The sequence below is a fragment of the Nanorana parkeri genome, unplaced genomic scaffold (assembly GCF_000935625.1).
Source record: "Nanorana parkeri isolate BGI_ZX_2015 unplaced genomic scaffold, ASM93562v1 scaffold14, whole genome shotgun sequence".
Classification (NCBI taxonomy): domain Eukaryota; kingdom Metazoa; phylum Chordata; class Amphibia; order Anura; family Dicroglossidae; genus Nanorana; species Nanorana parkeri.
This window is the reverse complement of record NW_017306282.1, coordinates 1,454,379-1,481,308: the sequence shown is the minus strand read 5'-3', so window position 1 is coordinate 1,481,308 and position 26,930 is coordinate 1,454,379. Positions and strand designations below refer to the sequence as shown.

Sequence of the window (26,930 nt, the reverse complement as noted above, 5' to 3'; positions counted from 1 at the left end):
TCAATTGTAAGCAAATTAAATTAAGCAATCTTGCTTTTTTCCCACTGGAATTAGAAGAAGATTAATTATGGCTCTTCAGTCTAGGAATGGATTCAGCATGTTGTTCTAGGTCAGGAAAAGGCAGTACATGCCATCTAAATCTGTCTCAATCCATACTATATTTAATCATCTATGTAGCGCTGACCTGTCCTAGACCGGGTCTTTGTCCAAATGCAGTCTGCCTTATCCCCGCAACATGCGGCAGCTTCTAATTGTGTCGCTCAGGTGACCAGCTTAGTTGGTGGTGGTGGCAAATACGGCCACATTGATCTGGATTAGGTGGATTTTGAGTAATGATTCCTATAGTGTTACATGCATTGTAAACATTTAATGTCCCACTGGTGTTATCATTGATATACTGTAGCTGGTAAATCTTCGTTTTGTATGTTCACATTCTTAGCAACAGAACATTTGCATGGGGGGGGGTTGCAAGTGCAAATTAACTTTACAGTCTTTCCCGACCACATGCATATTAAGGCTGTAGTCCATCATGGGAGTGAGGTTGCAGCTGTAACCATCCTCCCAGAAGGAAGGACAGTGTCGGCACCAATTCAGAGATGATTTGGATCTACACCCGAGTGATACACAAATGAGATTGTTAGTCATTAAGTTACTTGAATGCATTTTTAAGATTGAACTCCTGAGTTCAGTGGCACTTTAAGATTAATATACTAGCAGTAGACCATGCAGAGGAGCCTTCATTCACATACGTTGTAGTGTACCTAAGGAGCCCTAAAACTCATGGCCCTGAACGGTTCATGAAGTTGGAGCTCTGACTTACCCTGGCTCATCTCCTATGACTCACTAGTGGTTATCAAAGCCGACAGTCAAATTGGTGGACCAGGTTTGAGATACACCCAGGAGCAGGTCAAGGCTCCTAATTTAGAAACTGAATTCAGTAGTCCGGGCTGAATTTATTCTCTCATTAGACTTCAATATTCTTCCAATCGAAAGTCCCTGTCTCAGTGGTGATTCCTACTTATGCCATCCCACATTCGGGGCCCAGTGTTACTGTTGTGGTTTGCCTGCAGTTTGGTTAAAAATAAAAACCAAAGCACTCAAACGATAGGCATTGCTTTTAAAGGCCCAGTTTCCATCCGTTTCTGTGGATTGGTGGTTTAGCAAGATGCAGCTGCCAGCATTTTCCCTCCCATTTGCTCTCTCATTATCATTAGATGCATATTCACTATTTTCGATAGCCTGGTTCACAAACCTCAATGAAACAGTGCTTTCCCCAAAACAGGGTAGAATTGCTGCCACTGTTAGGGGAGTAACAATGGCTGCCACATGCAGACAAAGGGGCTAATATATAAACCTTCTGCCCAACATGTTCCCGCATCTAGAAGGAGCTGAGGACTTCTAGATCCATCTAGGGGCAGGAATTCCATGCCAACAGCACTTGCTCAGCTATGTGCTGGGCCGAGTTTCAAAGTGTCTGTCATTGTGGGTTCCACCTGTGGCCATTTTGGGAAATCCTATGTCTTGACGCGAGGCTCTGCTTTCCTTAGATCAAAACTGCATAAGAGACTGCAGCTACGTCTACATTACAGACCAAGTTAGCTAAATCATCAGTTGTTCAAAAGAACCTTCTACTAGTTCACATAATCCTTTCATCCTCCTGTAGGCCCCAAAACCTTACGCACAGTGCCTCATGGGTAATGGAGCCCTTTCTAGCTCTGCACATAATAAAGCACCTGGGTTTCTGAACTCCTACTGCTCCTAGGTAAACAAACAATATTGCAGACACCTCTACGTTTCTTATTTGCTGCCTTTTTTTTCTGGGGTGAAAAAAAACCAGGAACCCCTTTTATCACAAAGGGGCTGAGAACACACTACTGCCATGTCCCCCTGTTACACCGACCGCAAACAATGTGTTTTCACCAATACTTAATTCTGCCTTTTTAAAATAACACATTCAATCATTTAGAATATGGAGTAAAAGATTGAGGTGAGGTAAAACACTTTTTTAGGTAAGAGGGAAAACTTTCAGGAAAGGGGGGACACAGGGAATTGATTTTAAAAGTGGAGCAGTCCCTTCAAATTAGGGGCTAGTTGGAAGCTATGACCACAAATACATGTAAGACATTATCTCGGTGGGTAGAAATAGATTTCGGGGTTTTTTTCCGATGAGTATACAGGTCCAGAATTATTTTGTTTTAAAATTATCTTGCTATAGGCAAGAAAACTCTTCATGGCTGATACATGCTGAGGCATTTGGGAACTATACGCAGATTACAGTAGCTCAGTCACGTGTTCCACATTTGTGTTCTGCTTGTAACAGAAATCGCTTTAATGTAAAGCATGTAGACAAGGTTACAGGTAAGGAGCGTGTCCAAATAAAACACAGTTCTATCTATCGGACGGAATGTACAGTCGTGCAGCTAATCAGCTGTACATACCAGGGAGCAGATGTTGATCCTGCAGACGCACCAGGCCATGGAAGTGGGTTTTTAGGTCACACCGTTTGTTCTGTTGGATCATTTCAGATTGTTCTGGCTGTAGTCTCCAATCCTGTCCAGGCTTTTGGCTGTCCTTGATTAAATGTTGTATAGAACTAAAGTCCCATGACGGAGCTCATGAAGTGTGGCATTTCTAAATAAATGGTTTGAAAATGTAGATAAGAAGCCTCCAGCCTTTTCTGCCATCTAAGATGTAACATGCCTAATGGAAGTAAGCTGTCTTGGTACACAAAGAATATGAATTGTAATATGTTTGTGCATTTTATGTATGTGTGTTCTGTCACCAATGGTTAATTTGTAAACCTAAGCACTTCCTGTAAAAGTAGAACATTTATACCTATCGTTGCAGTGGCCTGCATCTTCAGACTCGGCAACTTTGCATGTATTCAACACTTGGACATGTCAAATATCTGTTCCTTTGTGGCACGCTGTGGTTCCTCCCGCCAGCTTGTAGCTGCGTAAAGTGACATACAAGCTGGTGAGAGCAAATACAGGGTATGCAGCAGGAAAAGATGTTCATATCCTTGAAAGTAAAGAAAAATTTGCAGTGGGCAGGAGCAACAAAGTTGCAGAGTTTGAGAAGACACAGACAGGCTTTTTTATGTTATTGACTTAACACACCTGGGTATGCCTGTTATCATTAACAACATCTCGGCTTTTTTGAGTGCCTTGGAAATCTCAAATCATGGGGTAGTCTGATGTGAAAAATTTCAGCCCACTCATGTAATCAACAGCCTGCCTGAACCCTGCAAGTGCTTTACCGTACAACTGGCCTATCCTTGTGATGGGCAGTGTCAGTGATGAGGGGCCCAGACTTTTGACTACATTTTCATACATTACCCTGTGATTTCAGGGTCCCGGGGATGCTGGGTAGTTAGGCTGAGCTGGAAGTGTCTGTTGTATGGTAGCATTGCCATGGCTACAATTTTTAAATTCATACATTTTGATTAACTGTACTGCCTGTTGTGAGTTATAAGTGTATAAGGAGTAGTCTGTGTTCACTAATAGAGGATTGAGGTCCAGTTACCAATAGCAAGCGATTTGTGTAGCAAGTGTAGGACGCACATTTTTGCCTTTTTCTTTAAGTGTGTTTTTGTCAATGTTGTCTCTAACATGTTTATGTTTTTAACATGTTTATGTTTTTAACATGTTTTCTTATTGTGCTTTGTTTAGATTCCTGCTTCAGTGTCTGGAAGACCTGGATGCTAATCTGCGGAAATTAAACTCTCGCTTGTTTGTGATCCGCGGACAACCTGCTGATGTCTTTCCGCGGCTCTTCAAAGTATGTTTTTCACCATCGTTCTTATTATTATTCTTTGTTGCCTGCTGCCTTCTAATTTGCTTTCTGTACCATGTTGCATTCATTCCATCCATACTAAAATGTTAATAGATCTAATGTAGTTAACAGAATCTGTTTGTTCTGTATGAAAACAATGTGAATATTTTGTCTGCCCTTTTCCAGGAATGGAAAATCAGCAAGCTGTCTATTGAGTACGACTCTGAACCATTTGGAAAAGAGCGAGATGCTGCAATCAAGAAACTGGCAACTGAAGCTGGTGTGGAGGTCATTTTAAGCATTTCACACACTCTCTATGATCTGGACAAGTGAGTATTTGTAATAGTCCTAGAGGGCATTTCTATGTAGTAAATTACATTTACTACATGTAGTAGTTACATCTGAAGCAGCCTTTGTTAATGTTTGCTGAAACCTCTGCCAAAAGTATGAACTATTTTGCTTATTAGCTACCCTCATGTGCATAATCAGTTAACAAACATGCTGCTCAGGTTTGTCCCACAACACCCAGTGTTTACTACTGGACACCACTGTCTAGCTTGCCGAGCTGTAATTTACGGCCTCCACATCAAAGATGGAGGAAAACAACGTTTCTTGGATATGGGCATCCACCACGTGAACCAGGAGATCACTGCAGAAATGTAAAGCAGAACTCCGGGCACATCAAATTTTAACCCTTGCTGTCTATCCCCGCACTACCAGGGTTAAGTGATCATTTTGTCTAGGGAGTTAAATTAACAGTTGTACTCACCCGAACCGTCATACCGGCTTGCTCTTACACTGCTCCCTCCAGCCTATCTCCTCTGCTCCAGCGATGGCATGACCATTGGCGTCCTCACGTCCTATACACTGTATTGGACATGATGACTCGCTGGACCTTAGACCGCTGCAGCGGAGAGGGGGTAAGGCTGAAGGATGCGGACTAAAAGCAAGTCGGGATTGTGGTATGGGTTAGTATGACTTTGTTATTTTAGCTCTCTAGACAAAACAAGAACTTAACCCTTGCAGTGTGGGGGTAGACCACTCCCAGGGTTAAGATTTGAATCACCCGGCATTCTGCTTTAAAGCTGAGAAGTTTAACATGACGGATCTTTAGAATAGGGTTGCAGGACACCTGACCATTAAACCTATAAGGGGCATGTTGGACATCCCACTCCAAAATCATGGAATTATATCCATGGAGTCCCAACCACCCCTGCACCTCCACTATTTTGGGAAGGTTTTCCACATTCGTTAGTGTGTTTGGAATTAGTATCCATTCAGCCAAAAGAACATTGTTAGGTCGTGTAATGATTTTAAACGAGAAAATCCTGCTTACAAATGGTGTCGCAATTCATCCCAAAGGTGTTCAGTAAAGGTCAGGGCTCTGTGCGGACCTTTGGGGTTCCTTCACACTAAACTCCTCAAATCATGTCTTGTAGAGCTGGTTTTGTGTAAAAGGACACAGTTACAGGACACCGTGTGGAACATACTGTTGCCACAAGGTTGAAAGCACACATTTGTCCAAAATCTCTTTGTATGCTATAACATTAACAGTACCCTTCACCGGAAACACCCAAACTTAATCTGAAAAGATTTCGAATACTTGTGGACATTTAGTATTTGTGATGGTCAGGGGTCCACAAACTTTTGACCACATAGTATAGTTGTTTGAACAGGCTGTGCCTTTTTTTTTTTCATATTTGTATAGCAGATATTGTCTGGAATAAAATGTATGCTTGTAGCACGTCTTGCTGTGGCAAGAATGTTCTTACATAGAAGTATTTATTTTTCAATAGGATTATTGAGTTGAATGGAGGGCAACCACCTTTGACTTACAAGAGGTTCCAAACACTTATCAGCAAAATGGAACCACTGGAGATGCCAGCTGAGACCATTACAGCCGAGGTTATGGATAAGTGCACCACACCAGTGTCCGATGATCATGATGAGAAGTATGGTGTCCCTTCCCTGGAAGAATTAGGTATATTATTGTATACTTCTTGGTAACCTAAAAAATGTTTAAGGCTAGGTGGGATTCAGTGTTGACTAAAATTCCATGCTGTTATTCATCTTCTACTAGTTAAATTCCTAAGTCTGAACCTGTATTATAATCCATAATTGGTGGAACGTGTAACAAACCTTTATTTTTTATGGGGAAAAACCATTAAATATCCTGAAAACGTTATTTAAATGTTATCTGACAGTATCTATATTAATACTTCTTGATTTGGACAAGTTCCAGTTCACGAGTGCAGTTTACCATTATTTGACACATTCTCGTTATTTGACCATGAAAACTGACCCCTGCTGGAGACCCTTCCCTTACAGGGGACTACAGCTTTGTCATTTTGCTAGGACAAGAATCAGCAAGTCTTACTGCCTCTGCTGATTAATTGTGACGCCACAGCCTAAGGGTCCCCACACACCTTACGATTATGCTACGATAATCGCGGGAAATCCCGCGATCGTACGATGATCGTAAGGTGTGTGGAAGCCGTGCGACCTCTACTACTGTAAGGTTGCACGACTTTAAACTTACTGACATGTTTGAAAACCCGCCGAGCATCGTACAATGTTCGGCGGGTTTGTGGCATGTCCGTACGATAACAGCCGTACGGGCCGGTGTGCGCAAGCGCACACTGCCCGTTCGGCATTGCGGTCATCGGAAGCCCGCCCCTCAGGGGGCGTGGCTTGCAATATTCGGAAGTACGATCTGCCTATGCAACATATGCAGATCGTACGTTTTTTTAAGTACCTTACAACCATCGCAAGACAGAAGTCTTGTGATGGTTGTAAGGTGTGTGCCCAGCCTAACATTTCAGATAATGCTGGTGCTGTATTACCAATTGAAAACATTGCTCAGGGCTAATCGACACAAATCTGAAGAGGCCTTTTGGCATGGTTTTTTCTTTTTTCTGTCTGCAGCTGTGCAGGCTTGTGGCATTTTTCCAACCCATCATCTCACAATCTAAAATGCTGCTCCAACCTTTTTTGCATCTGAAATATAACTGGTGTAGTTTTTTTCTTTTTTTTTTTTTTCACTACATAATTTAGTCATTTAAAAACATCAATCAGACTTAATGGAGCCAGAGTCCATAGTGACTAAAGCTTTCCAATAATTTCTGATTCGGGCTAAATGAAAGGGTCACAAGGAAGCCCCAGTAAGTTTGGTGTTCCGGTGGGCAGTGTCTACTGGCAGAGGTTTCTGGCTAACCTGCTTGATGATATGTGACAAGTAGACCTGATTCAAGTCTGGCACATGTCAATTTAAAACTTATTCCTTGCCAAAACCTTTTATATTTTGGATAGACTAGGGAATGATTAAAACAAAACCTTTTTTATGTTTTGGATAGAGTAGGGAATTAGTAAAACAATCTACCCAAATTTTTTTGGAGAGGTGTCTAAGTCATATTAATATATAGGGGTTATAATTCTGATCTGCAGAGTCCCCATATACAGGTATAGTTTTTTTTGGGGGGGGGGGGGGGGGGGATTGTTGATTTAACTTTATACCGGGGACTCCGGATTGTTGGGAGCCTGTGTAGCCAAGTCTATGTATTTTCTCCATAGAGAATGGCTAAACTGCATTTGTTTTTTTAAATGTATTATTTGTATTTTTTTAATGCGGTTTGTGCTCCTTGGATATATTTCCTCTACCTGTCCTGGAGTCACAGCAGGAACTTGTGAACTGTGAAATTTTGGACTTTCTATCACTTTTATGGACAAGGAGAGCAATAAAAACCTGATGGATTCTAGTCTTTCCCTACACCATCCAAAAAAAGAAAAAATATTTTTACATATATTTCGAAGTTATAGAAACGTGTAGATGGACATATTTTTGTGTGTATGAGCTACGCTAGTCCAATCTGAGCATTTTGTTTCCAATGTATACATCATGGCCCGCTACTTATTGTCATATTGCTGGCATTGTGTTACTGATACCAATCTTATCTGTGTAAGGGTCTACAGCATGAAAGTGCAGGCTTCTGTTCTAAACCATTCCATTCTACAACCCCTCATGCGGTGGTAGTCAGATTGTGATCTGCTAATGATGAAAAAATAACCGTTCCGAGCAAAAAATAATGGTTTTCTGTATTCCGAGCTTGCATTCAACCCCTCCTTTAAACCAAAAGATATTTTCTTAACTGCTGTTTAAGACGGGACTCTTGTGTTTAATCATATACATTTATGTTTAAAATATTTTGCTTTGAACGCCATCTTTTTTTCTCATCTCATATCGTGATTGGCTACATTAACGCTAAAAGCTCACATAGGTATTGATGTTTGCACACACGATATTTGTAAATGAAGTCTAGCGCCCCTGGTTCTCACATTCCTAAGCGCAAGCATGTTGTTAGTAAAAATTGTTTAAATGTATAGCTATGTTTGGTGGCGCACTTTAAAATTTACATCCACAAGTGTAAAACTTGTTGGGATTATATTTACAGAGTTAAATTAAGTACCATAACACAACCATGCACGAAATGCATAACTGCTTAACTTTGGCTTTTTACATTCTTATTATTTTTTAAATCTCTGCAATTCTCTAGCTTTTTTGCTCCCCCTATTGCTGCTGCACTCCCTGTAATATGTGCTATGGGTACCATTTAAAAAAAATTATACTTTGGCACAGAACACTATATTATCTATAGCTGTATACAAAATGTTAAGCCCTAATGTGGATATGACATTTAGGCAAAGCTTGCAGATGTTTAATTTTGCATTTTTTTTAGAAAGAACAAAAAAAACTTTAACTCTTTGGTGCCACATTTACCAGCAATTGGATGCATGTCCGAAAAAAAATATCTCACTCCCGTATTGCAAATAATAAAAGAATTTTGTTTAATATGAAAGTAGCTAATTTGTTAAACTGAACTTGTTAGTTTGGAGTGATTTTCAAAATGACAAAAATAAAGAATAAAAAAAGTGCTAATTTATCAGCATGTGGAGGCACATCCTTGACTCTGTCTTGGACATTTCGTTTTCTAAATATGCAGAGAATATTTCAGTTCTTTTGGTTTCATCTCCCAACTGAGCAACTGCACGATGTCTGGAACATTAACAATTTGTAAACTTCACAAAAACTTTGTTTTCCTTCAGCAAATGAGAGAAATAGCAACTATTTGTATGTTCTCCAGGAGACCAACAAAACCAGTCCCTGCACGTTAAACTAAAGCAATTAAAAATTAATCTCACTAAACTTTTTTTGCCAGGATCTCAATTAGACAGGGCGCCATTAGGCTGACAACTAGTGGGGTTACTTTCTGGCTGCAAGACATCACAAACGGACACCAAAGGGCGGTGGCATCACTTTCCCGCTGACTTCAGTGATCAGGTGATGCCAACTGCTCCAGCCCTGGCCGGATTCGTGGCAAGGAAGCTTGCGAAAACCCAATGAGAAGGCGGCACAGGTGGGGTTGTTCATGTTTTGTAAAGAGAGCCATAGTGTGGTAGGGCCTAGCCCGTATGTCTGCAGGGCACAGCAAATGTGCGCCAACGTGGTACTATGGGATAAGCCCATAGAGCAGTGGAGACTTCACTAGCATTTTTGTTCTCTTGTGTTTAATGTTTCCTACCAAAAATAAACTGGATTCCTAAATTACTGAAGATGTGACTATACAATCTCATCTTAAAGTGCATGTCCAGCCAAAACTTTTCTCTTCATTTTTGATTTGAGTGGGGAAGGGTTAAAACCCCTGTCAGGTTTGTACTGTTATTTGAAGCTCTGTTGCAAAGATTTCCCCTCATTTCCTTCCCTGGTGGCAACATTTTACAAGACAGGAAGTGAGATGAATGCTTCAGCAGCATCACAGAAGAAAGAACAAAGCTTTTCTTTCGTTGAGTAGGGGAAGGTTAGAATCCCTGCCAGATTTTCATTTGTCTATGTTCCCGTTGCAGATTTTCCCTCATTTCCTCCCTGGGGCAGCTGTTGTCAGCAGCACAGAAAGTGAGGGTGTTCTCTCTAACGGAGCCCTAGATAACTTTAAAAATCAGACAGTTGTAAACCTTCCTCATGCTATCCCAAACTGGAAAAAACGTTTTTTTTCTTGATTATACACTTTAACCCTATTCAGGACTGAAGGTTTGTAGTAAAGAATTGGGCAGATCGGTTTCTAGTCCAGGACTACTCAGTTACCACTTTAGGACAGAAGATATGTTTTTACTTTTTGTCTTTTGATTACAGTTAAAGGGTTTCATACCTACAGTGATCATCAACTTATTGGTGTTTATGAACCTTGCAGCTACTGCTCCTGAATACATGATGTTTTCTTTCCAGTCTCTTCCTGTGCTTTTCCTGTGCTTTCCATGTCTGTCACCAGGCACAGCTGTTTAACTTTGTCGCTTGTGGAGATGGTACAGCACTGCCGTCTGTAGTCAGCCGTACCTGAAGTAGCAGAGCTATACCATGTCCAAGGGCAACAAAAAGAAGCAGCTCTTCCTGATGATGATACAGCATGGCAGCCAAGCACAAAAAGAATCCTTAAAGATAAAGCTGTGCATTTGTGCTACACGTTTCACAGGGATATGTACAAGCGCATAAGTTGAAGTCATCTGAAGGTGGTCAACCCCTTTAAGTGAAGAACTTTCCCAATGTGTTGGGTGGAGAGGGTGCAATGTGTTAGTCCTGAATAGGGTTGAATTTGGTGTTTTAGCATGTGTCCTGTCCAAGTTTGTTACATGTTTTCTATATTGCCTTGTTTTTTATTCTATATTCTTATTTTCTGAAAATTGTTAGACAAAAATCTCTACTAAATATATAAATTATACAAACAGACCAATTAAAGCCAATATGCTCTAAATTCTGATGCCTTCGTGCCAGGAGTCAGATTTTGTGGGCCTGTGTCCCTTTGCCGGAAATGGATTCACCTGTACTGCTAGCTCCAAGGAGTTAACGTATTGACCATTATCAAGCATCTAATTCACATTATGGATTGTTTCTTATGTTTGCACCGCATTTTCATGTTTTATGTTGCATAAAGGAAAGAGGGAGATTAAGAGAATCCTAAAGTTATGTTTTGTGATTGTTCATTAGGGTTTGATGTAGAAGGATTGCCATCTGCCGTGTGGCCCGGAGGAGAGTCTGAAGCACTGACGCGCTTAGAAAGACACCTTGAGAGAAAGGTAGGTAGAATGTCTGACCCACAAAAACAGCACTGCATTATACATTTAGAAAAATAGCCATATTTTTGGAACCCAAAAATACATCAATAATCTTTTGGTCCCTTTCTGGCCAACCTGTTCACATCTGCATTTAGAAAATGTGTGCGGGGATTAGCAGTGAAATGGGCTGTCAGCTGAGACAAAGATCACTGACTCCTTTAAAGAAGGTCGCCCTTATCTTTAAAAATGACAAAGGCATCTTTTGAAATGTTTAGTAATGGCAACCTACAAACCGATGCTTATAGATTATTTCAGGATATTTTTCTTTGCATACCTTTTTTCTTTTCCTCCACAGTGGCCATTTTCACTAAGGGCAGATAAATCCATCTCCCTTGTTTCTTGCAACTTTGTCTGCCTCTTGGAACATGTAATAGTGCATATGATGGGGCGGGGGGTGCTTTCCTCTGAGATAGCATGAGATTTCCCATGAAGGCACTAGTGATGTAACCTTCCTAGTATGCATCTGTGAGACCAGGGCTACATCACCTGCGCCTCACTCAACCAGAAAGAAAAATAGTAGTTATAAGTAAATGCAAAACGCAATTAATATAACATGTTCTCATATACAGTAAGCATGCAGAGTTGTATGCTAATATGATTTTTATTTTAGGGAAATGGGGTAAGGCTGCGTTCACACCTGACCGTTTTGTAGCGCGTCCTACGCTCGACGAACGCGCTACAAAACGGTTAAAAAAATAAATAGCATTGTAGTCAATGCCCTCGTTCCCACCTAGGCGTATTTCCGCCCGTCCCTAACGCCCTACAAAACGGCCCACGCCTGAAAAGGTCCCGGGACTACTTTGGGCCGTTTTGTAGGGCGTTTTCCATTGGGATACAGCCAAGTAGCCTTTGGAATCGCGCGACGGTTGCGCGACTTTTTTACCGCGAATCGCGGTAAAAAAAGCGTGACGGTCGCGCATATTACAATACGTCTAGGTGTGAATGGGGCCTAAAGGTCTGCTTTAAGAGTCAGGGGTAATGCTGCTAATGCTCCTGCTCAGAGACTCAAAAGGAGCTGCATTTATTTATTTTTAATTTCTGTTTTAACATACCTGCTTCTAGACAGTTGGTTTTTTAAATACAAAAATGTTGTAAATGTCGCCTTGTCTGGCCATACAAGGACTGCTTCAGATGTTCTACTTAATAGGTTACCTGCTGAATTTTTTCCTTTTTAGTGCATTAATATATATCAGATTTTTTTCTTACATGTAAGGCTTGGGTGGCAAATTTCGAAAGACCTCGGATGAATGCCAACTCCCTTCTTGCAAGCACTACAGGACTTAGCCCTTATCTGCGGTTTGGATGCCTCTCTTGTCGCCTGTTTTACTTCAAACTAACAGATCTTTACAAAAAGGTACCTTGATACATTTTTAATCCACCTTGAGTGTCACTTTAACAGCTTTTTAATATTTAACTATAGGTTTATGTTCAATGAGACAAACCTCTGTGGTGTTTAATATGTCAATAAATGTATTGTTTGGGTGGTATGGTTCATGTAAGCCACTACCCATTGTTTTAAGCATTTAACATAAAAGTAAGCCTTGAACTGGTAATTCTTCTACACTGCAGCCACAAGCAACCCGCGCTTTGATAAGATGGAAGGAAACCCCATTTGTGTCCAGATTCCATGGGACCGGAACCCTGAGGCCCTGGCCAAGTGGGCTGAAGGCAGGACAGGTTTCCCATGGATCGATGCCATCATGACTCAGCTCCGGCAAGAAGGCTGGATCCATCACCTTGCACGGCATGCTGTCGCTTGCTTTCTCACCAGAGGTGACCTGTGGATAAGCTGGGAAGAAGGAATGAAGGTATACTGTTGTTTATTATATGGCCACCTTAAAGTGGACCTATGTTTTGCTTGTGTAGGCCAAGAAACTGGCTTACTTTAGTCCTCACCGCAGCACATAACAATCCATTCAGCTCCCGGGGCATCATCCTTTGTGAGCTCAGTTGTTTGAATGGTACTACTGGAGCCCATTTGTCCGTCCTGATGCTTTCTAGGTTGCTTGCTGAATGGGCGACCACTGTCGTATGCTCCTCCATATGTGGAAATACACGGTAGTTTCTTTGTTCCTAGTCGTTAAATAGCGCAATAAGGAAGTGAGGTAGAGGTGCAGCTGACAAGGGCTCAATTAAAGTGAACTTGTTGCAGAAGTATTCTTTTTACAGAGATGATGGAGAAATTGTACTTTTTGGACTGTAACATGTGGAGGCGGTTTTGCTGTCTCTCTGAGATCTCTTCTGTCACAGCCAAGGGTGATATTTTAACATACCAAGCTAGCGCAGTAGTAAACCCAGTCCAAACAAATGGCACTGCCACCGTATACATGGGGCAAGAGTAGAAACAATCGTTCTTCCTGGCTAGGGTTGAGAAATTGATGTGCGCTCATAACACTCGTACTATGACACAACACATCGATTTGACCTATTTCAGAATAATACAAAGCCTAAACATGCAGTTTACATTAATGTCATGTCATCATTAATATGTATAAGAACTGAAATGTGATTAACCCATTTATGCTTCTAATAAGAGTGAGGCATTTATGCCATGACCTCAAAAAAAAGCTATTTATTGTACACAGCGGGGCGCACACAACCTAGAAAATTGCCGGGCCATGTTTATAAGTGAAGATAATGCATGAAGGAAATGATGTTGGGTTAAATGTCAGCAGGTCTGCAGATTGTACAACCCATTACAGGGGAACAGTGGGATACTGTAATAGTGACACCGATCTTAAAAATTACACAATTGCTGTATTTGTAATAGGTTAGACAAGTAGAATAAGTTATGTGGTTCCATTTAAAGCTAAAGCTGCCTTTTCCAAAAGGCATTAAAGATTCATGACTTTGTTATTTCCCCTTCTGCCGCTAGAGGGCAGACCTGTACTCCTTTCCCACTGCATCCTTTTTCTTTTTCCTGTCTTCTGTTTCCTGTTCCCCAGCTCCCTACCCGTTCCCTTCCCCTCCCATTTTGATACTGATTGTTAAGGAACTGTTAAAAAATACTAATAAAAACTGATTCAACACTAAAAAAAAAAAAAAAGATTCATGACTAGCGGTTATTGAAAACTAGATGGCCAAACCAGATTTAGGAGTGTCAGTTGGTTAGGTGCCATTTACTTCAATGCACCGCCACGCCCCCTCCTGCCCCTAGACGCAGGGAGCTGGACGAGTTGCAATACAGTGCGTTCCAGAGGCTGACCGTTCTGGAACGCACTGGTGTGAAGCGGACATTAAATTGTAGCTGTATTTTACCCGTTGGAATAGTGATAATCTTTTCACAAATATGTGAATAAAGGACAAGACTGTCTCTATACTAAGGTGTGCTCGTGAAGATTCCTATTTGTGCTCCTAAAATGTAACTGCACCTGTCCCCCCAATTCATAGAAATACTGGCTGCATGACCACATCTGCGCCACACAACCGGCTTTCTCCCCAGTGAACACATTGGCACCACACAGTCTGTCAAGCACACATGCTCTCTGCACTCTTTTAATCCTATGGAGTTTGTCTGGAGTACAGTCTTGAGCTTCAAAGCCTTTCAGACGATTGAATGAGTGCTCATGCTCAAGCCCTGTGGGATGGATTTTACCAAGAGGATGTGTGTTACTGAAGGGGTCGTGCAGCCAATAACTTTCTGTATCGAGGACAGGCGAGTATATAATGGTGGTGTTTTTTAATAGCATACATTAAAGAGGAACTTTACCCATATCTTCAAAATAACAACAAAGATACCTTTTGGAAATATTTAGTAATGACAATCTACAAACCGATACTTCTAGATATTTGCAGGCTTTTTATTTTTTGCGTACCTTATTTTTCTTTTCCTTCCCATTCTTCACACAGTGGCCATTTTAACTTAAGGTCAGATTGCTAGATCTCCTTTTTCTTCCTGGCACTTGTGATTAGGACATGTGACCATGCATATCATCTCAGGGGAGGAAAATGCCTTTCCCTGAGATCTCATGAGATTACAGATTAGATTTCCCAGCAATGCTCTGCTGATGTAACCTTCCCAGAATGCATTGCTTGGGCACAATTACATCATGTGTGCCAGAGTGGACCGGGAAGTGGAAAAAAAAAGCATTTGTACGTAAAATAAAAATGTTTTATTTAGCTCATGAATGTAAGATGATTTCATATCGGCATGTAGAGCTGTGTATGCGGATGTGATTTTTAGTCGAAGGGGGTAAAGATGCTCATACCCTTTCCAGGAGGCCAGCCCTGCCACCTCAGTGTATTTCCTGTAGGTTACTTTGTGTCTTTTGGGGTGTTTGCACAAGGGACCGAAGATATCTATGCTGTCGATATCTTAATATCTACAGCATATATATTACATATATATCGATAGCAATGCTATATATAGCTACATTTTCAAGATGGATATTTTGACTGATTCTAAAAACCTCTAAAATATAAACATTGGTAATAATTTTTAGGTATACATTGGCAGTGATATCTGCTTTGAAAGAAATTACCTTGTTCTGCCATTCTAACAAGAGTATGCAGGAGGTCAGATGGATTTCATGTTCGATTCGGTGCTTCCTACGTGCCTCTAACGTTTTTAGCCGATTCATGCACTGATTGGTAGCAGATATACCTATCTAGCGTCACAATATATCATTTTTGGGCTGTGAACCGCTCTCTGTAAACTGCATATGTGATACATCAGATAAAGTGAGACTCGAACAAGCTTAATATATAAAGCAATTCGTGTCACATCTCTGAAGTAATTGGATACCCAGTGTCCTCTGTGTAGTAATATAGTTGACCTTTTTAAACCTGATCAATTGTATAGTGACTCGCATGTTCTGAAGTGCCTGACCTTGCTTTTGGAAGCTGATATTGAAGGTCATGAGACGGCAGATGTTGCTACTGTGTTATTTAAGGTCTTAAGAAGTCTTCGGGTGGTGGCAGGGAAATAGATTAGCCTTCGGAATTGTGAAACAGTTTCTGGGGGTGGAAAAAAGGAAAACGTTAAAGGTTGAGACATCTTGGACTAAGATGCACATGTAAAAAAACACCATATAGTGATGTTTATTCCTTTGGAAGTGTATTTTAAACTTACAGCTAGCATAACTACCTGAATCTTGTGTGATGTCAACCTCCTGTCATCCCTTGATCAGCGGTACTTAGACTAGGAGAGTGAGGGACAATACTAGCAACCAGAATCATAACTTTTGTTTTTCCCCCTTTTATGCTCTTGCCTTAAAGTAGAGAAAAGCATTTAGAGTATATGTAAATTCTATCATTGCAAAGTCATTCAATCTTTTGCATCTCATTTCACGTTCGTTTTCAATCTCCAGCTTGCATTAAAAGAATACATTGCAATTCTGCCATTAAGATCCTTTTTTAGGCCCTTCTGTTTTTAGAATGACAACACTCTGTCCCTGAGTAATCACAGTGGTTCATCGGCACACACAAAGGAAAATTCCAATTCCAATATCAATATCTCTTTAACATGTTTATTTTGTTAAATGTCACGCCGTGTCATCAGAAGCTAACGTTTCAAGACCTCGCAGGGACCCTCTTATCAGAGCGACATAGTGAAACACAGTGTCCCTTTCTTCCCAGTTGGGCTCCTACATTGTCACCCTGTCGCATGTGCTTCCAGTGAGGATTTAAGTGTCCATGCTGACTCTTATAAGTGAGAGGAAGTGGTTGCAAAGGGACAGAGGATATAAGCAGCAGCGAGAAATAACTGTGAAAATTTTTTTTCTAAATTAAAGTTTGATTTGCTTCCAAACCAGTGCGTGTTGTAGACTCATGTAGCTTTCTCTTCTGTCTACACAGGTCTTCGAGGAGCTTTTATTGGATGCTGATTGGAGTGTCAATGCTGGAAGCTGGATGTGGTTGTCCTGCAGCTCCTTCTTTCAGCAGTTTTTCCATTGTTACTGTCCAGTTGGGTTTGGAAGAAGAACTGACCCTAATGGGGATTATATCCGGTAAGATGTTTTTCTTTTATTTGCTCAAGGTTTGGGTAGCTGTAATGGTTTGGAAAGCAAATGGAATGGAAGCTTGCAGTTGGAGTTTAAAATGCAGTTTCTCCATCTGTGTCTGTGGATTTGAAATGAGATAATAAAAATCACACCATATCTGAAAACAAAATGGCCAGGTATTGGCAAAGCAAAGTGTTTCCAACAGGGTAACAGATAAAAACAAAAACATATTTTCAGTAAAGTGGGGAAAGGTTAGAACTTTAGTGTTTTTATTGCTGTATGTGCTTTCCTGTCCTGGTTACAACGCCCTCCTATTTCTTGCCATGGTGTCGCAGGAGGTAAGGGACAAACAAACTCTAAACCCTTTCCCGGTTACAGAACCCCGCAAAATTCAGCTTAGGTTTTAAATCAGATGCGTGTTTTGTAATTGCATCTAGTGTCAATAAGCTCTAAGTTAAGCAGCGTAGAGAGCAGCAACCTATAGCAACCAGATTTCATCTTTAAGTGATCTGACTTGCTGGTGAATTTTGAGTACGTCACTTTCTGATGCTTGAAGCCTTGCCCAGGGTGGTAAAATATACTCATCGTTGGTTGTTTTTTTGTTTTTGTTTTAAGCCGTTACTTGCCGATTTTGAAAGGATTTCCTCCAAAGTATATCTACGATCCTTGGAATGCTCCTGAGGCAGTGCAGAAAGCTGCTAAATGTATAATTGGGGTAAATTATCCCAAACCAATGGTGAACCATGCTGAGGCCAGTCGTCTGAATATTGAACGGATGAAACAGATCTACCAGCAGCTCTCCAGATACCGAGGACTTGGTAAGTCCCATTCAGTGCCACTTGTGTTTATTGCTGACACTTCTCCTGTCATATTGGTTCTGTACAACTTCTAGTATACAATTGGGTTACATCGAGGTTCTTGACAATGTGCATTGTTTTCTTTTTAGGACTCCTTGCATCAGTGCCTTCAAATCCAAATGGAAATGGGAATGGCGGACTTATGAGCTACTCTCCAGGAGACAATATGCCAGGGTGCAGCAACAATGGAGGTAATCTAATGCCCAACAGGTTAAATCGTTAAAAGATAACTCTGCAAAGTATTATTTACATCTCAACTGAGAACATAACCCCACTGAAAGTTTAGGAAAACTGCAACACTTCTGCTTCCAGACTGGAGGCTATGGGATGGGCACAGACACCAGATTATTCTGCTTGTCTGGTTTAGGAGATGAGCTAATTGGTATATTGACCCTCCCAGCTTTAACCCCTTCATGACAGGCCCTTTTTTCCATTTTTGCACCCATTTCAGGTAAGTCGCCAGGATCGCTTCTGTTGTAAAGCCGACAGTCGGCTCTACAAGTTTAAACGTCGCCGGGAGTCTGTTTAAACAGCCCCGATGCTGGCGACGTACACTGTACGTCGTCAGTCACGAAGGGGTTAAAATCAAACTTGATGATCATTTATAAACTCTTGGGGCCTATTGACACTACCATGTTGTAAACTCGTGTTCACAAAACCGTAGGGTAAGTAGTTTTCCAATATTCATCAGTTTTAAAAAATATCAGGTCACATTATAGTCGGCGCTAAGGCACCAAGCGCAATATGCATTTTAATTAGTGCGCTTCCACTCGCATAAACATTTCACATGTTTGTAAGCAAAAAAAAGTCATTTAAAACACATCTGGCATTGTGTTAAGACCCCATTCACACTGAGCTACATAAAAAAAACGCTTTTTCAGTGCTGATTTGAGCTGAGCGACATTGAGCTACGGTGCAATTTTTGTCATGCTACGTAGCGCTTCTTTTGGCTGCCTATTGGGGCCAAATCGCACAAAATCCGCTAAAAAATAGGTCATGTTCGAGCGACAAGCTTGAGCAACAAGCGACATTGAGCTGTTAGATGTGAACCGCTCCATTGAAATACATTGGACGAGCTACATTGAGCTTCATGTTTGAGCGGAAATCGCTTAGTGTGAATGGGGTCTAAATTTGCCTTTTGAACACGGCACAAATGCATTTTCTAATGTGATGGTGTAAACGAGCCCTTAAAGCATGCCCACGCACCCTTTCATGACTGGAGTTAAATTAGTAGAACTATCGTCTAAAAACAAATATCTTATAATACAGCTTGACGAGTTAAGTCATATACTATTGAACAGTTTTCACCAGCTTGCTTATTAGCAGGCTACATGACAGCTTTTAGCTGCCATAGAGGGTAACTTGATCAAGGTTCCCACAGTATGGGACATCGAACAGCTGAATGTTCATCTCCAGGTAGTGAATAGGAAGTGGTTATGGTGTGCAGGCAGATGCACTCCCTTATTCAAATTTGTTTCAGTAAAAGGGAATACATAGTGGTTTGTGAGAATTTTTCTTTATAATGGTCAGGATTTAAACTAAACCTCTTCATGTCATTTAACTAAAATGTTGTCTATAAATATTATGTGCACATGTGGCCAGCAGGTGGAGCTACAGCCTTTTTTCACAGTGCTCTACAAATCAGAGTCATTACATGAGAGAGGAAGCAATGGTTTACAACGTCCTCTATACACAAGAGGAATGGCATAAGCATAGCATGTTAAACGCACCGGACATGATGTAGGTTAGAGAGTCATTAAGACATAAGAGGAATAGATTGTTGGATATTTTCATTTTTTAGTACCCACATTTTCCATCTTGCTGCAATGTGTAATCTAGTGCTTCTCTCCATAGGGTCTCTAATGGGAACCAGTGATGGAGCCTCCACCAGCAATCCAAATAACAACAACCAGGGAGAGTCTCATACTGGGATAGGAGGGATACAAGGTACTAACCTCAGCTCTCTCCACTATTTTAGTGGGAAACAAAATTGATGCTAGCCTACGTTTTTTGTTGTTGTTTTTTTAAATACAGTATGAAAGGCAATGCTTTGATCCATAGCAGCCAATCAGAATTAATCATCTAGACAGGCCTGTCCTCCTGTCTCACCAGTTGTGTGCATCTTGTACATTTCCCCACAGTCTAATCAGTAATAATTAATCTGTTTGTAAGGAGAAAAATACACAAATGCCCTTGTGGTTTATAGTCTAGACTGACAGTAAGATCTTATTGACAGCTTTGGGTTAAGGTGTGTAAAGAATTGCTGCTTCAGTGCAATGTCGTGAATGATTGGGTGATACAAACATGTGCACTAATACAGTAGTAAGTGTTGGGCTTGTGTCGATGGGTAAATGCAGCGTGTTTTCAGATGCATTTCACATGCATTTAAGTTCAGTTTAGGGCACTTTTGGGATCATTCAGAGTTCATTGGCAGGTGAGTTTTGACCTGCTATGAACTGCATTAGGTCCTGTGTTGACAGGCTTGTGTTCACGTCATACAGGTTTTACTTTCCAATATAAGTCTATGGGAGTGCAAACCTCCCCTGAAGCAAGTCAGAAGGTCAGCTGCAGGCCAGATGTACCAGTCAATTCTGAATGATCTCAGGAACTTCTGAAACTGATGGCTATAGCTCGCGGTATACTGAGATGCCGCAGCCAGGACGGATCCCGACATTACTGTCTGGATCCACCCAGCTGCGTGAAAGGCAGATCAGTGATTTTCACTCGCCTCATAGTTCCCCTTTAAGTGCCAATCGGGCTATGCTGGAGTGCACATGTGCTGACAAGGAAGATGCTGACAGGGAGAGAGCAAAGTAAGTAGGATGTTTCTCAACAATCCATTCAGCAGACTGGGGGATGTGTCTTTTGACCAGATTGTCTGTTGCTGCAATGTAGGTCGAGGATCTGGCTGTGCAAAGCCTGGATCACAAAAAAATATCTGCACAGAATTTAAAAAAAGAATAAACACCTGAAACAGTTTCCATATGCTGTACATTGTTTAATTGTATATTTCGTTTCATGCTAGTTCTGCTTTGTATTAAAAACATCAAAATGATAAATATGTAATATTATACTAATGTTCCCTATAGCAATACTTATTTAAATACTAGAAGCAGCATTTATATATCTTACATCAATTCTTTCATGAAAATGAAGTTTTCATTGAAGGGACTTCTATTATCCCAACTCTTGCTTATGGCCATGCCATTATCCAACTCACTCCCCATAGCATTCTAAAAGGCTCAATCCCGAGATGTATTCAGAAATGCACTAGAGAACCACGTTTTCTAGTCAAGTCTGCAGGATACTTCAGATATTACCTTTTTAGCATCTTATGGATTCTATATTAATGTCCTGTACAAAACTTTTAGTCTGGAGGGAGAAGAGCGCCATAAAAATACTAGTCATCATGGCTCATAGCTTGTTATCACTGAATGTTTAATTAGGACCTAATTGAATGCCATTTCTCTTAGGTTACTGGCAGGGGAGCAGTATCTTGCATTACAGCCATGGAGACAGCCAGCAGTCTTACTTAATACAAGGTATTTTATGTTTACATTCAAAAGTACATCTCATTTACATTGAATAGAGTCAGTCTGACACTGCATGAAATTCCGGTAGGGATATCCCTGATAGATTGTTCCCTAGAGCCGAGGAAATATGCGTGCCTTTACCTGCTTAAAGTGTAATACCTTTTTAAGTCCTCATTCACGGGAGAAGTGGCTGGCCCATACAGATCCGTGCATGGCCATATCGGGCAGCTCCTGGGAAGGAGAGATGCTGCGTGTGATTTGTACGAAGCAGCCTGTCCTTCTCTATGGGAGTACGCGGCCCTACGCTCACCAAACCTGCATGTCCGTGTGGGTGTCCCTGCTCGGACGCAGACAGAATCCATCCGGTCAGCGTACGAGTACAGACGCCCACGGACGTGCAGGTCGGGTGAGCGTACGGCCAGTGTACTCCCATAGAGAAGTACAGGCTGCTGTGTAAAAATCACACGCAGCACCTGTCCTTCCTGGAAGCTGCCCGATACAGCCATGCACACAGCACAGATCTGTACGGGCCGGCCGTTTCTCGTGTGAATGAGGGCTTATATGCATTAAACCAGAAGAGTGATGAATGCACTATGGACCACTTTTGGAAATGATTCCTGCTAAACATAAAGCATTAATGCAGAGGTGTCTGTTCTGCTGTCCAGTAGAGGTTCCCTTTTCCTGGTTTGCAGAATTAGGCAAGCAGAGGACTCTGGTTTATAGACCCCATGCTGTGCGCTCTGTAGATAAGTGAGGCTGTCCATGTAGTTTTTGGAAAACAGTGGAGCTTCACATATTTATTAGGGGAACACATGTATAGAAATAATATCTCCTGTGTGGCAAAACTGGTACACATGATCATTGTCTGCCTCTGTCTTCTCAGGGAGGAATGCTATGAACTCTGTGATGTCTTTTGGCAAACGTCCCAGTCCTGAAGAGACTCAAAGCATTGGGCCTAAGGTGCAGAGACAAAGCAGCCATTAACCTGGTGAGTGTCTGTCCTTCACTTAATGTTTGCGGTTTACAAAGAATATCTTGCATGTTTTTCATGGGTAACATTAAAGCAGCATCAATTATTCCTACTCATGTTACTACAAGTACAGTAATACCTTGGTTCACGAACGCTTCTGTTCGCAAACAATTCGGTTCGCAAACAGGAAGTTCAGCAAAATTTTGCTTCTGTTCACAAACTCCAAATCACGTGATGAACACGACCGCGGCCATCTTCCCAGCTCTGACACATGGTAGTGGCTTTCTCTAGCCGAGATTGCGGTCGCAGACAGACCTGTGCACACTTGCTGTGAAGCTTTTGTGTGCGCTTTTTAGCACATACAGTACTGTACAGTATTCAATCCAGTATGGCTCCAAAGAAAGTGCAGAGCAAGCATGGTGGTAAAAAGAAAGTGCAGAGTGGTAATAAATGCACATATGGTTCAGAACAGATTAACCTCATTTACATTTTTAAAAAAAATTTGAGTCTGTTTGCGACCACGTTCCTTGGGGTCAGAGCGGATTAACCTAATTTACATGGAACCTTATGGGGAAATTTGATACGGTTTGCGACCAATCGTGGAACGAATTAAGTTCATGAACCGAGGTACCACTGTATAATACTCCTCTGCATGGGCAAAACAAAGGCTTAGTGTCCACCTCAATCCCTAAAAGCTTCAAAGGTTTATTTCGGACTTTGGAAGTAAATCTGTATTCATGCTCTTGAGGTTTTTTTAAAAGCTCATGCCCAGGGATGATTGTGGACAAACTAAGGGCTTCTGTTGGAAATACAAACAGGTCCGTATAAACACACACACACACACGCAGCCAGACAAATGTCCTGCTTGTGTACAGACCTCTACCCCCGTCACAATCCATTGCTATAAATCATGTCTTCAAATAAGAAGGAAGTAATCAGTTCCTAGCTATGTACTTACCAGACAGCTTTTTGTATTCATTGAGGTGTTAGGAGAGCAGAGCAAAATTGTTTTGTGCCAGGATAAGGATTTTAGTTTTACTTTTAAAGTAAACCTATCATTAGAGAAATATTTGCCGCTTCTATTGCTTTTCTCCTGAAAATGCTAGTTACCTGACTGTTTGGCTTGAATGCTCATAAGGTGCAGGCCCAGGTCTAGCATAAGCTTAGGGAAAAGTTTGAATTCTTACCTGTATACTTGTCAGGTTGGTGACCCAATAAATATTGAAGCATTCGGATGACACTTGAGGACTAGCATTTTCTGTAGATGTCAGTAGTGACTGCCAACATATGACTGCGACAGGTTCGCTTTCATGTGTGAAATTATACTTTTTGCTCCTGGTCATCCTTAGGAATTATATATAGTAATATACAAATGCTAGGTGGCTGGTTTATGAAAACTGGAGACAACGTGGAGCTGTTGGCAGTATTAAACAGTCAGGTTTCGCTGTTAATTCTCTGGGTTAAAAGAAATGGGGTCACTGTGGATAACAACTTCAGTTTTCATAGAGTAGTAACTATATGAGGTACATCTCACTACATATCTGTGAGACATTGTAACTGATTGGGCTAACTAGCAATTGCTAAACCAGACACATGATGCCAGTGTGATAAAAACTAAGGAAATTCTGCTGTCCATGTCAATTTTCCTTCAGCCACTTATGAAGCATACAGTTTTCATTCTTACCTTGATAATGGTGCAATTTGAAATACTGTATAGCCCATTGTATTACAAATATAACCGTTCTAATCCAGGATACAAACATCTGTCATGTACGCTCCCTTGTAGACTGATAATCATCTGACAACTATAGCTGGCTGTACATCAGTTCTAAAAGCTGCATGAAGGAAGAGTGTTCTATAGAAAGCTCTGAGATTCCAGCTGCTAGAATAGTGCAAAGAAACCTGGATATGGGTTGCCACATGCAACATCTTCATTCTTGAAAATGTCCAGGACGGTTTGGAACCAGCCTGGTTTCTGCTGCTATCCCGGGCTCCTTTTAGAAAGAATAACCATACTTCCTGTCCTGCTGACTGCTTTTTACCAAACAGGAAGTGAGAGGAACTTTCTAGCAGCAACACATGTTTCTGTAGTAGAGTAGAGGAAGGCTAGGACCCATGATTTTTATTTGTTTGTGTCCCCGTTATAGATTTTTCTCTGTATGGGGAAACCATTGCCAGCAGCAGAGGAACTGAGGGTAAATCTCTCTAACAGAGGCCAGGATAGCAGTAAAAGTCGAACAGTAGTTCTAATCCTTTCTCAAAACTAGAAACAAACTTGTATGGCTTCACATACGCTTTAAGCTGAAATCCTGGCAAACTGCAAAAAACACAGATGACGTGCACATATGAGATCTGTTTTACCTGCCAAAGGATTTGTTTCTGTCCTTCCAGTCCTTGCATTTACACAGCTTTGCCTCACAGCAAAGCCACCCAGGTGACCTGACCTTACTCTACTGCAGTTAAGTAATACAACTAGGCCTTGTCCCCTCTTTCAGCTTATTACTTGACAGTGAAAGGAGAAGCTCATTTTTCTGTCACTCTGCTCGCTGCTCCTATCAGCAGTTGTTGGCACTGCAACTCACCTAATTGGCTGTGTAAAGTGCTGCTTCTCCCAGTCTGAGTTTTGCTGTAGAGGGACTAGCAGAGCTAGATACCAGGTCAAATATAGGTACTTGCAGATCTGAAAATCCTAAAGAAACAGTTGGAAGCTTAGAAAATTGGCATCTGTTGCCATTATAATTGTTTTTTTACAGTCTTGTTACTCCTTTTCTTTTAATACTGCCACAACTAACAATCTATTCATCTTTTCCTTTTTTTTCCCCTAATGCAGATGATGGGATTCATGAAGCAACCTGCAAATGATAACTTTCTCAGTATTGGACTTTACTATGTAAATACTTTAAAAAAAGAAACTTGAGAGCAGCATTTTTCCGAGCTGTTGTGGACTGTTGTAAGCGAATCGGTTTGTTAAAGCTTAATTTATCACTGCGTTTCTATTTTTACCTTTTTCAATATTTCACTAAGCAGTTTTATTCCCTTTTGTACATATTTCTGTAAGTATTTGGTGACGCTTGCTTTACCAACGTGTAAATATAGATATATATGAACTAGATAGACAGCTCAATATATTTTTGATAAATTCTGTACTGCAAGAAACTATCTAGAATGTCTATAATCTTGGGATTTTACTGCAATTCCTCCACCCTTTTCATTTTCAGTAGTTTTACGGTTAGGAGGCCTTCTGTTTAAAGTCCAGCCGTTTAAAACATCTCACTGTCTTTTTTTCATCTCCGCTGAAGCAGCCACTTTGTGCACTGAACCAATTTCAGGAGGTGGATGGAGGAAAGGCTATTCACAGCAAGGGCAGTTGCATGTGCTGTTGATACTTGAGGGCAGCTGGATGTGGGAGTGGCCAATTTTGGGAAAGGCGGGTGGTATGGGATTTGCCTTTCACTGCACAGGCGCGTGATTGGCTTTTCACAGCAAAGGGAGGAGGGAGTGGCTATTCACTGCAAGGGCAGGTAGTAGTCAAAGGGAGGTGGATGTGGGAGTGGTCATTCACAGCAAAGGGAGGGTGGAGTGGTCATTTACAACAAAGGAAGGTAGATGTAGGTGTGGCCAACCACAACAAGGGCAGTGAAAAAATCCTCCAGCACTAAAGTAAGTTAGCCAACCAAGCATATATAAATAGCAACTTCTTGTTTGGCAGTATAAATGAGGTCACAATTGCATATATTTGTAGTCGGTGCTCATTATACCAAGACACCTCTGTAAACCTCAATCTGACTCTTATCTATGGGAGCACCCAGTATTGACCTATAGAGTGATGAGTTAATTGATAACAGGCTTATCTACAGCTTTCCCTTCTTTAATGGAAGAACAACCTGTAGGTGGTGGTTCAGTATTACAAAGAAATCTGTTTCTAACCAAATTGTTGACAAGCAAATAAAGTAGATCTGAACCCTAAGTGGATGAACGTTAGCTTGCTAAAGTACCGCGTATCATAAACCATGCGTTGCCATGTTTTCTTTTTAATCCTTTTTGTATGCGAGTGCTGCTGATCTTCAGCCTCAGTTTGCCACTTCCTTTTTTATACATTCTCTCTCCAGTGTCCGATGCACATCCTGATGGTGACCATGGCAAAACATGCCATTTCCATGTGTGCCGGCACAGCAGCTTGTAGTCTCCACCAGGGGCGCATTTACTTGAGCCACTTGTCACCCTGTAACGGGAAGTGCCTGAATGGCAGGATCACTTTTAATCTATTTAAAGCTGCAGATTTAATAGGATTTAACATGGCTTTAGAAATTACATTTTACATGTTAAAGTTTATTCGAGATGTTATTGATTTGGGTTTAGAACTACTTTAAGTCATAAGGAGTTTCTCTGTGACTGTACACCACAATTGTCATCCACGCTTGCATGGGTGACAAAGGAATATTCCAATAAAAGGATTCCATGTATCTTTATAGCGTGGATTCTGTCTAGTCTACATTTAGATGCTTTTGCTCTGCCCTCCCTTACAGATAACTGTGTGGCCCTGCGGTTTTTCATACACTTCAGGTAGTGTACACACAGCACAGGTTTTATCTTTGTAGCATCAGATGCAAAAAAGAGCCTCTGATATTGTGTCGCCCCAGGCCTAGAGTGACACGGCCTTTCCAAAATTGTGTGCCTGCTTACCAAAGCATTG

At 41.2% G+C, this 26,930-nt stretch overlaps 1 protein-coding gene across 1 annotated transcript in view; it reads left to right on the top strand.

Moving 5' to 3' along the window:
- CRY1 (cryptochrome circadian clock 1) overlaps positions 1-25,146 on the top strand; it is a 38,525-nt gene extending 13,379 nt beyond the window's left edge. Inside the window, 13 exon segments of the mRNA XM_018558151.1 lie at positions 3,672-3,780; positions 3,961-4,103; positions 5,571-5,755; positions 10,808-10,896; positions 12,149-12,319; positions 12,471-12,743; positions 16,732-16,883; positions 17,493-17,695; positions 17,824-17,925; positions 19,589-19,681; positions 21,208-21,276; positions 22,151-22,255; positions 25,068-25,146. Of these exon segments, the coding sequence (XP_018413653.1) occupies positions 3,672-3,780; positions 3,961-4,103; positions 5,571-5,755; positions 10,808-10,896; positions 12,149-12,319; positions 12,471-12,743; positions 16,732-16,883; positions 17,493-17,695; positions 17,824-17,925; positions 19,589-19,681; positions 21,208-21,276; positions 22,151-22,251 (1,690 nt within the window). The 3' untranslated portion in view covers positions 22,252-22,255; positions 25,068-25,146.
- The last annotated feature ends 1,784 nt before the right edge of the window (positions 25,147-26,930 follow it).